This window comes from Perognathus longimembris, chromosome 9 (genome assembly GCF_023159225.1).
Source record: "Perognathus longimembris pacificus isolate PPM17 chromosome 9, ASM2315922v1, whole genome shotgun sequence".
Taxonomy (NCBI): Eukaryota; Metazoa; Chordata; class Mammalia; order Rodentia; family Heteromyidae; genus Perognathus; species Perognathus longimembris.
Window position 1 is genome coordinate 14,036,789 of NC_063169.1, and position 12,016 is coordinate 14,048,804.

Below are 12,016 nucleotides of genomic sequence, written 5' to 3' on the forward strand. Positions count from 1 at the left end.
AGTGCCATAAGGATTTTTTTCCCCATTATGACAGTGTTATTCATTCCTCTCACAACTTGGTATGTTTTCATAAGGGAAAAAATAGAGTGTCATAACAGTTTCCAAAATTGGGCAAGTATATGACTTAATTTGGGGCGATTTCCAACTGGTAGCCAAACAGATACCCATTGTGTGTGCGCGCGTGCATGCGTGTGTGCATGCTGGTAGTCAGACTTTTCTGCTCTACTGGCTTCAGATTGTGATCCTTGTAGCTCAGCCTCCTGAGTTGCTAGGATTATAGGAAGGCATGAGCCAACAATGCCAAGCCTCACTTTTGCTTTTTTTCCCCCCCTCCAGTTGTGGGGGTTGCCTAGGCACTGTTTCTGAGCACTTCTTTTCTGCTCAAGGCTAGAGCTCTACCACTTTGAGCCATAGCTCCACTTCCAGTTGTTGAGTGGTTAATTGGAGATAAGAATCTCATGGGGACTTGTCTGCCCAGGCTGGCTTTGAACTGTGATCCTCAGATCTCAGCCTCCTGGGTAGCTAGGATCACTGGCCTAAGCCACCACCACCCGACTCATTTTTGCTTTTTAAATAAGCTTTGATTCACAGCATAGTTTTTCTCATTATCAACATTGCTCACCAGAGTTGTCCATTCATAATTGATGAGTCTACAGTGATAGATCACCCTGAGACCAAAGTTTTCTTTAGGGTTTGCTCTTGGCCTTGTACATTCTGTGGGTTTGTGACTTATATGTAGCATTGTGCTTCACACAGATTATTTTTCATTGCCCTGAAAACATTCTGTGCTCTGCCTGTTACTTTTTCTTCCAACCACCCCTAGAAACCATAGGTGGTGTTTTTAAAATTTTTTTTCTTCTTTGTGACAGAGTCTCAGTCTACAGCCCAGGCAGGCCTCAAACTCAAACTCTTCCTACCTCAATGTAGCAAGTGTTGGGATTATAAACATGTGCTGCTGGACCTTACCGTACCAATCTGGTAGTAAATAGACCCTTAGTTTGTCCATTCCACAGAATATGTAGGTTGCCTTCTTTCACTTAGTAATGATACACTTAAGTTTCATGTCTCCCATGTTTGATAGCTCATTTCTTTTAAATGGTGAATTGTCTCAATATACCATATAGCTTATTTCTTCCTCTTCTGAAGGAAATTCTCGTTGCTCCAAAAGTTTTGGCAATTATGAGTAAAACTGCTGTACGAAATCTGTGGATAATTCTAGTGTGGACATAAATTTACAGTTCCTTTAGGTAAATATTAGCTAGCACAACTGCTACATCATATAATAAGAGTATGTTTTCAACCCAGTGCTGGTGCTTCATGTCTGTAATCCTAGCTACTCAGGAGGCTACGATCTGAGGATCACGGTTCAATGCCAGGCAAGGTAGACAAATCTAAGAGATTGTTACATCCAATTAACTAGCAAAGTGCCAGAAGTGGACGTGTGGCTGAAGTGAGTGGTAGAGCACTAGCTGTGAGCAAAAAACGTGGAGTGAGGGCATGAGTTCCTGAGTTCAAGCCTTTGTACTGACACCCACACAAACAGGAATATGTTTACTTTTGTAGGAAGCATCCAAATCAGACTTCCAAAGTAGCTGTACCAATCTACATTCCCACCAGCCTCAGGGCTAAGCACTCCTGTTGGTTCACATCTTACCAGCCTTGGGCAGTCTCTGGGTCTTGGAATTTGGCCATGCTAATGGATGCATTGTGCTTATCTGTTATTGGAATTTACATTTCCCTACTGGCATCCCACAGGTAGCATCCTTTCCTGTGCATATTTGCTGCCTTATATCTTCCTGGTTGAGAAGTAGTGTCTTTTAAGGTCTTAGATCCACTGTTTAATCAGATTACATCTTTTCTTCCTTTTTGAGTCTTACCAATTCTTTCTATATATTGACTAATAGTTGTTTGTCACATAAGTGTTATATAATACTTTTTCCCCATCTCTGACTTGTCTTTTCATTTCTTTGTTAATGTCACTTGCTCTAAATACATTTTTAATCTTAATGAAGTCTAGCCTATGTATGTAAGTATTTATCTCGTGGATTATGCCTTTAGTAGTTAATAAGTTGTCACCAAATCCAAAGTCATTCATTTTCTTCAATTTTATTTCCTAGGAGTTTTACAGTTTGGTGTTTTCTCTTTAGGCCTGTGATACATTTTGAGGTTTTTGTTGTTTCTATACTGAGGCTTGAACTCAGGTTCTGTACAGGGTTTGAAGTCTCAGTTGTCTCTTTTGCTCAAGGCTGGTTGGCACTCTACCATTTAAGCTACATCTTCACTTCTGGCTTTTTTTGCTGGTTAATGGAAGATAAGAATCCCAGGGAATCTTTCTTCCTGGACTGGCTTCAAACCCTTATCCTCATATTTAAGCTTTGTGAGTAGCTGGGGTTACAGGTGTGAGCCACTGTTACCCTGTAATTTCTAATTAATTTTTATGAAGTCTGTGTCTACATCCCTTTCTGTCTCTGTCTCTGTGTTTTGGCATATGATCATCTTGTTCCATCACTATTACTTGAAAACATTGGGCTTGCTGCATTGTATTTTCTTTGTCAAAGACCAACAGACTGATATTCTCTCTATCACACACACACACACACACACACTTTCAGTTGTGAGGCTTGAACTCAGGCTCTGGGTGCTGTCCATGAGCTTTTTCCGCTTAAGGATAGCACTCTACCACTTTGAGCCATGTGCCTCTTCCATTTTTTCTGGCGATTAATTGGAAATAAATGTCTCATAAACTTTCCTGCCTGGGCTGGCTTTGAACCATGATCCTCACATCTCAGCCTCTTGAATAGCCAGGATTACAGGCGTGAGCCACCAGCTCCTACCTACCGGCAGACTGTATTTGTATGGATCTCTATATGGGTTCTTAATTCTGGTTCATTGACCTATTTGTTTACTTCTTAGCCTGTACCATACTGACTTGATTGCATAACTTCGTAGGTCTTAAGGTCATGTAATGTCAGTCTTTTACCTTTGTTCCCTTTCAGTATTGTATTTGGTATTCTGAGTATTTTGCTTCTCCATGTGAACATTTGACCCATTCTTTCCACATTCACAAAATGACTTGCTGGGATTTTGTGACCCTATAGGTCATGTTGAGAAGAACTGGTACCCTGACAGTATTGAGTTTTCCTACCTGTGAGCATGAATAGCTCTCCATTTATTTCTTTCACTGATTTCTTTACTTCTTTTATAGTTTTCCTCATACAAATCTTGTATACATTTTGTGAGAGCTGTTGAGAAATCTTTTTATTTCCTGGGATGCTGACTGAATGGTATTACATGTTTAATTTGAAATTCTACTGGCTTATGGCTGGGTATTTAGGAAAGCATTTTACTTTTTCTGTGTTAACTTGGTACTCAACATTTTTTATACTTCTGGCGTGGTGTAAATGGAATAGATTTTCTGACAGTTGCCAACTGCGTTTCAGTATACATTTTTAACTCCTTCAGGCACAGAGACATCCACCAATCTCCACCAGAAGCTCTGCTACCATGTGTTGGGGACTGATCAATCAGAAGATATCTTGTGTGCGGAATTTCCTGATGAGCCTAAGTGGATGGGGGGAGCTGAGGTATTGTACAGCTGTGAATTTTTACACTCAATATCCTATTTCATTGATGATGGGATGACCTGTGTGGATAGTAGAAGCCCTGTGAGTAAATATTCTACTTTAAAGAATATTGGTATTCAAATTGATTCTTAAGGCAGGTGATAAACTATTTAACTGCAATCCCCACAGAAAAATATTCATACTAAAAATGGTTTTTAAAAAGTAGATAACAATATGGGATAAAGCATGCACATTTCTAAACTCAGAATATTACCCAGAGGTGAACAAAGCAGCTTTCGAAAAGCTTTCTTGGTACACAGAAAAAAGAATTCATACTGGTATATGGCAGAGAAAGAAGAGTCCCCTTTTACTCAGTTGTAGTTTTTTGGTCCACATTCACTTGTTTTCACATTTATAAGTATCATTAGACATTTTTTTTATTTTATAAGTGTCCTGTCTTCTTTGTTCCTCAGAGGTTTTTTTCTTGCTGGCAGTACTGGGATTTCAACTCAAGGACATACACTTGCCAAGCGGGCATCTCACCCCTGGGTCATCTCCTCAGATCTTTCTGCTTTAGCTTTTTCTTTTCACTATTTCCATAATACTGCTAAGAGCAGCTAGTGTTTACAGATAGGATAAATGCGGTATATGTAGTTAATGCATGTAAGTATATGTTTTTCTCTATATATTATACGCGTGTGTGTATATACATGTTTACACACATATACATAATCAGTTTTACTAGCTAGACTAATAAAAAGAAAATTCAGGTCATCCTTACACCATTCTTTCAGTGGATCTATACTAGGCATCACTGGTCTAATAAAATGTTGACCACAACTTTGAAGAAGAGGTTATTGCTCCATGCACAGATAAGATACAGGGTATTACCATGAAGTCTGTGGCTAGAGCCGCCTGCAGTGTACCTTAGGTTCCAAAGCGTCGCTATCTTTTTAACCACCATGTATCTTGCCTTCTTGTCCAGCAGAAAAGCTATCACACAAAAATAGCATCAGACTCCTTAAAGAATGTCAGTAAACACAGGGCTGCATCTCTGTGGCACAGAAATAAACAAAGTGGGATAACAGTAAATAAAGGGACAGACAAAGTGAGCCCACTAAACTTTATGTGAGATCAGTGTCCTCGGTGAATTAAATGGCTGAAGTCCGTAAGGAAATAAGTGTGCTTAGGAAACCACATAGTGGCTGTAGGTAGATTTCTGTTAAACTGTACTCCAGCCACTTGGGTGGCCTTACACACCCAGTCAGGACCACAGTTGCAGGGTTAGCTGGTCCTGTCTCGACTGCCTGGAAGAGGGCGCCTTTCCACCGTGCCCTGTCATGTGCATCCATTGTATGCAAAGAGGACTGGCTTGCTGGATCGAGGAGCCATCTGTCATTGACTCATGAGTACTGTAGTACTGTGGGAATATGATCTTCAGAAGTCTCAGGCCTGTGTCTCAATCTCCAGTATGAGAAGCATGATGAAGCAGGAGTTTCTTGTGCCCCTTGAGGTAGCATGGCAAAGCCAGGGGAGTCCCAGAAACTGGGATGCTGGGGACCTCCAGCAGCAGCAGCCTGGTACAGCTCAGTAGTCGGAGCATCACGGGGCACCAAGCACATCCTACCAGCACATCCTACCAACCACATCGCACAGCACCACAGAAGTCTCCTCCACAACCATGCAGCCGAGGCCTCTACTGCTGTGTTGCTTTTATTTTTAAAGTATTTACTTGCAGGCTATGGAGCCCATTATTTTGTTAAATGCTCCCAGCAGTCTCTGTGACTGAAGAGCCCGTGTTACAGCAGTGTAGTGTACTGGAAAAGGAATGAGGGCTTTTGTTCTGGTTCCATCTGGGTGGCCTGGGGTGAGTCCTTTTCATCTGTCCAAGTCTCTTTGCCTTGGTTTCCTCTGTTGAGTTTGGTTTCTTCCCCCAGCTTTGAAAGTGTGTGAATGGAACATTGATCACAGCCACTCACAGTCTTGAAGCCATGTAGTTACTGGGGAGGAGCCGTGTGGGGTGTAGCTGGAGGGACGCTGTGGGCCCTGGATAGAAAGCTCTCTGAGGTGGAAGGGGGTGGGACAGACTGGATGGAGGGACATTGTAGCCTGTGGGTTGAGGGTAATGCCCCGGTGCCTTGGGGTCGTGGAGCTTCAGCTGCTTGGGTGGGGATCTCTTCCATCCTCCCCCCCCACCCCCCACCTTTGGCTGCTTCCGTCCAGATTTACTTGGTCTGCTGGATGAAAACGTCCCATTATATCCTTGATGTGACTCACCTTCCTTTCTGCCCAGACACCTCCTCCGCCTTCCTGCAGGGACTGGTCTTTCTCACCCCGAGCAGAGAGAGTACGGCGTCTTGCAGGCAGGAAGCACTGAGAGTTGGGGCCCTGATACCTTCAGTCATGCCAGCCTGTGCCAGCAGGTCTCTCCGGAATGGCCACCTGCTACCAGGCAGAGCCCACAGCTTTCTGAACACTTTCAGATAGTAGGATAATTAAAGATTATTGAAGTTCCAGACAGAATCTCTCTCTCTCTCTCTCTCTCTCTCTCTCTCTCTCTCTCTCTCTCTCTCTCTCTCTCTCTCTCTCTCTCTGATTTACATATGTCTCCCCTCCTCCCAGCTAAGGGTTGGTGAGGGACGCAGGGAAAGCCAGCTATGAGGTCTGGAAGGTTCAGTCCTGCGGCTGGCTGGGCGTTCTGTTTGTTTTAGCTTCTCCCGTAGCCTTGTAAGAAGGGGTAGACAAGGGCACAGGAGTTTCGTTGGTCTGTCTTAGCTGCCCAGAGTTAGATGGGTGTCTGAATGGCCTCATAGTGAGTGAGATACCCTCAGTTCTGGGGGACCTGAGTGCTGTGTTCCCCAACATGGGTCATGAGCTCTCTGGCTCACTACACTGAGTGAGGCTTTAGTTGAAGGATAGGATTATAGAATAGAAATTGTAATGCTTTTTAAATTTATTTTTAAAATGTATTATTATTATTATTATTTTGCCAGTCCTGGGGCTTGAACTCAGGGCCTAGCACTCTAGCTCTTGAGCCATAGCTCCACTTCCGGCTTCTTCTGTATATGTGGAGCTGAGAATAGAACCCAGGGCTTTGTGCATGCTAGGCAAGCACTCTACCACTAGGCTACCTTCCCAGCCCTAAATCTATTTTTGTATATTTATTTATTGTAATTTTTTTATTACCAAATAGTTGTACAAAGGGGTTACAGTTCCATAAGTCAGGTTATAAATACTGTGCTTCTTGGTCGGTGGCATCCCTTCCTTCTTTCTTCTCCATTTTCCCCTCCCATCCTTTACCCTCAAGTAACACAATTCATTTTTTACATAATATACACTGACTATAATAACGACATCTGCTTACCCTCCCTCCCCCCATCCCTGTTCTTTAGTTCTTCTGAGGAGTTACACTTGTGCATTCCTTCCCTAAGTCTACCCTGCTTTGGTTGGTCTGTCTGTAAATGCATTGAGCCCGGTGTATGTCATCATGCATAGCTGTACTTTAGATCTGGCTTCCACATATGAGAGAAAATCAAGCTATTTGTCTCTCTCAACCTGACTTTAAACAATAATAACAAAAAGCTTATTTTAAAATCAGTTTAATCAGGAGGAAAAAATAAGCAGAAAAGGCAATCAGACATACAGAGGCCCTCGCCCAGCAGAGGGTGCTGTAGAATGAAGATTGTAGGACCAAGGCAAAAAGCGCCCAGCCCCTTCGTGATTCTCTAGCTGAATCTTGCACTGGGAACCTCATTCAATTCTACTTAATTCTTGAAAGAAAAAAAAAAATTCTGCGTTTTGTGTTGTTTTATTTTAAACAAAGACAGTCCTAAATCTTCATACATGCCATGTATCACCAAAGCCATATTTATATACTCACTTGCTATCCCACTAATTAGGAAACGCATTCATTCGCATAATTATATGTGTTACACATGTATTAACATGTAAGATGCATTTCTGATGCCTCGTTTGTTTGGTATCTTTTTTTTTTTTCCTGCTGGTGCAGTGGTAGATATTGCTTGTCTCTCCTGATTCCTCTGCCCAAGTTCTTACCCTACAGAATTGGTACAGCAGACAGTAGGATGCCTCTTTTCCCTCATTTGCTTAATATCCTTTCTCTTCTTCCTGCTGGTACTAGAGCTTAAACTTGTGGCGTGGGGTCTGTCCCTTAGCATTTTTGCTCAAGGCTGGCACTTGGGCTACAGCTCTACTTCCAGCTTTTTGGTGGTTAATTGGAGATAATATTCTCAAGGACTTTCCTGCCCTACCTGGCTTTGGACTCTGAATCGCTAGGATTACCGATACGGGCCATTTTACCAGGCTTGGTTGGTTTTCTTTTAGCTTGGAGTAGTGATTGGATGGGAGATTTCTTTCTACAGTTTATTTCCCCAGGACTAGGAAGCCTCTGCTGCCTGTTCCTGTCACTGTCTTCTCTCTTCTTATCGCTAACAGTGGTCATCATACTAATTAGTGCATCGAAAGACTCTGTAGTGTGGTTGAGAAATCAGAAAAGCCAGGAAGCCAGCTAGAGCCCTGCATGTGGATGGATAAAGCTGGAAGGCCAAGTGAGAGTGCAAGGTTTTGAGTTCAAGTCCCACCACTAACACACACACAGAAATCATTGCAGGTGGTTGATTTGAAACCGTAAGGTTTCCTAAATTAAGAGTTGGAAACACTTAAAAAGCCATGTTAAGATTCACAACTATTATGAAAAGAATCCAAGAGTCTGTAAAAAAATTGGATAAAGTTTTCTACTCTGGAAGGAACACGATTAACTCTGGGAAAGGTATTAAAATCCATTTTCACCCCTTTTGTTCATTTCCTAGACAATTTCAAGTGTCACTGGTTTTTAGTATACTTTTGAAATACTCAATGGATTCTTTTATTGTAACTTTAAAATATTCTCAACTTGAAATGCCTATACATTCAAATTTTTTAAGAAACTTCCTAGGTAGAAAAAACTTACACATATTAAAGGAATTTCATGCCCATGAAAATTTGATTATTAACAGAAGACCACATTACTTTGGAGTTAAGCATTCATTCATACAAGTTTTTGAAAACGTTAGTGTGTTTGAAAAATCTCACATTTCTGTATATATACAAACATTAGTTTATCCTATTATTTTCAAGAACAAATGATTTATAAAGATTAAGTGTTTTGGAGTTTAAGATACTTTGCTGTTAATTTTCTCTTAAGTGAGATACACGAAAAATGGTTTATTTATTCGGGTTATTGGAAAAGCTCAGTTCTTCTGAACATGGTACAGTGTTAAGACTGACAAAACCCAAATCTATCAGCTTTAAAGTTTTCATTGTGCTAGTAATCAAGACAACAGCATAAGTTATTTTTAAGAATATATAAAGATCCTACAGTCAAGAGAAATAGCTGTTATTTATATATTAGTATCTACTTCCCACTTATTTCTGGTAGGTTCACAAATGAATAATCAGTACATCTGTCTGTCTGTATCAGATGACTTGATGGTAGAGCTGATGACCTTCTGTGACAAAGTACCTTGACCTAAGACTCTAGTCTGAATGCTTCACCATGCCACCTGAATGAGACATCAACTGAAGACATTTTATAAACCCATTTAAGTAACTGGGACTCGACTCCTCTGGTTGAGTATTATCTCTGAATATTGTAGGGGTTTTTGGACTTGGAGATTTGAAGGAATTATATTCCTCTATATGCTAAATTGCCTCACTCATGTGTTTCTTGGACCAGTGGATGTGAAACTAGCAGAGTAAAGAATACAATACCTTCTCTGATAGTTTAGATGATGCTTGTTAAAGATTTTGTAGACATTACTACCCATAATTAGCCTGTTTCCACAATATGCACAGTTAAACTTTGCTACTGAATGAATGTGGCTTTTCATTGAGAGCTATCTTGTGCCCTACTTTTGGGCAAACCTAAAGAGTACAGCTGTGCTATTGGTTCATACCTTCAATCGTGCCACCTTATGGGAGGTGAGGGTACCATCTTGATAAAGTCCTGAGACGTTTTCAGCTGAGTGCTGTGTGCCACACACAGCATGGCATAAATACAAAATCCTACCCCAGCATCTACTACCTTTGCTCATGTCTGCTGTGAGATGCACCCTTGAGAAGGGCTGTGTATAGCTTCAATATGTACTCTCTAATACTGGTGATAAATAGGCTATATTTGCATAGCAGTTGTAAGACTGGAAAATCCTAAATGACTACTTTTAGGAGAATTCTACCTCTCCTTTAAGTGGTCAGTTAGGGACACCCTTCCCTAAAACCCTTGTCATCTCCCCTTTCTTCTCAGTTGCCTTCTCTGTCACTCCTATCATACTTTGTAACTCTTACTCTTAGTGTTCCACAGTATAATTATTCTTTCTTTTTCTGTGTCTATCTCTACCTCCTTGTCATGACCCCTCGAAGGCCCTATCTTACTGATTTGTGTGTAGGAGCGCCCAGTTCAGCAGCAGGCATGGTAGACCCTCAAATGCTGGTTGAACAAACAGCCTCAGCCATGAATCCCTGCATATTGTTCATCTGTGTTTCGTGACTTGTCTTTAGTAGACGAGATGGAAGGTTGTCTAGGACCTAAATTCTCCTGTTGAAACCAATTGCCTTTGGTAGCTGCCAAGGCCAATTCTGTCCACTCTGGGTTTCCTTGAACCTTTTGCTATGCTTGGCTCTTTTGGCAAAAAAAACTGGTCTTGGGCCACCCAGAGGATCCATTTTACCAAACAGGTGACTTCCCCCTTTGACTAAGAACCCAAGTACCATGGCTAGGAATGTGGCCTCGTAATAGAGTGCTTGCCTCGAATATATGAAGCCCTGGGTTTGATTCCTCAGCACCACATATATAGGAAAAGCCAGAAGAGGCATTGTGGCTCAAGAGGTAGAGTGCTCCTTGAGCAAAAAGAAGCCAGGGAGCAAAAAGAAGCCAAGGACAGTGCTCAGGCCCTGAGTTCCAAGCCCCAGCACTGGCCAAAAAAAAAAAAAGAACCCAAGTACCACTCCAGTGCAAAGGGAAATGAACTTTAAGGAACTTTTGAGGGAAGGAGCCAAGGAAGAAGGAAGAATTAACTACTTCCTTACTCTTTCTCGGCTTGGAGCTAAGCACTCTGCTTCTTTACTTTAAGCAGACGTGTCTTCTGTCAGTCATGAAGGCAGAAGCCAAAGGGGTGGCTTTAGTCTTTTTGTTGTTATTGTTTTGTTCCATGGGTGTTTGTGTGGTCATGAACAATCATTAGTGCTTTCTTCTTCCTTGGTTATTTTCTAGCTTTAATCAGTATTCTTAGTATATAATACAAAGTAGTCAACAGAATTAGGTTGTCAAAGTAACCTGTATATTAAAAAATCATAGTAGTCAGAATGGTAAAAAGTTTTATCTTTCATAGTATTAGGAATGCAAGTCATGAATTTAATATCAGCAAGTGTCACTTTTTCATTTACGGTGACTCTTAGAATTTTGCATTTGTTAATGCCTTATTTGCATCTATTTGCATAAATGGTAGACTTCCATGAGATAAAATGTCTTTGACTTAAGAGAAATTTGTTTAAAATGCTAGAGATACAGAAGAGAAGAAACAATGAAAAAAATGCACATTTAGGAGTTACACAGTTCATAACTGTCCAGGCTAATGTTATGGTCATTGTGTTTCAGAAAGTCAGTGGGTTTTTTGTTTGTTTGTTTGTTTGTTTGTTTGTTTTTAAGTCTGATTGCTTCCAGAGAACACAATTATTCCAGCCTGTATCACTGCTTAGAATAATTCTTTGTAAATGGAATTTATGCTGTTTCATCAAGCTTTTACGGAAGGACCTTTGATTCTCCTGCTTTTTCTCTGGCCTTCAGGAAAGGTGCTTTATTCTGTTAGGATACCAAAGGTCTTATCAGTCCCCTCCTAAGAACTTGTGAAAAATCACCTTTAAAATTGCCTTGAAATAGTCTCAGGTGTGAAGCTACTGCTAAGTCAATGTTGCTACAGATTAAATTTTGTGGGTGAAGGTATATTTCTAATCTGTACATTTTAGAACAAATGACTTCTCAATGATTTTGAGATCTGAGACCCTGAGCATTTGAAAGCGTGGTCAGCTTAGCAAGTTTTAGTGGCTTGTAATGAAGAAAATAATGATAGGAAGAAGGCTGACTTCATTGGTGTTCTAATTGCAATGTGCCTTGGACTTCCTGCTTCAGTTGAAATATAAACATACACGCTAGAACTATTTAGTGCAGAAGGAAACTTAGAGAAGAACTCATTAAATGTGCTGGGTCTAGCTGCTCTCGAAAGCCTGGCCTGGTTCTTGTAGTGAATTTCACTGTCTTCCTAGTGACTGGTTCACTCAGGCTGAATTAGCCATCACTTATGATTGATGTAGCCTGACTGTAGGCACTAAGCTGTTCAGATTCTGCCTTTAATTAGAGGATAAGAGAACAAAAGCATGAAGTATTCTTAATGAAGCTACTT

General features: G+C 41.0%; 1 protein-coding gene across 1 annotated transcript in view; it reads left to right on the forward strand.

Annotated features, from left to right (window-relative positions):
- Nucleotides 1-12,016, forward strand: part of LOC125357095 (prolyl endopeptidase) — a 95,605-nt gene that overhangs the window by 29,567 nt on the left and 54,022 nt on the right. Inside the window, exon 6 of the mRNA XM_048353756.1 lies at nucleotides 3,463-3,584. Within this exon, the coding sequence (XP_048209713.1) occupies nucleotides 3,463-3,584 (122 nt within the window). The remainder of the gene's footprint in view (nucleotides 1-3,462; nucleotides 3,585-12,016) is intronic.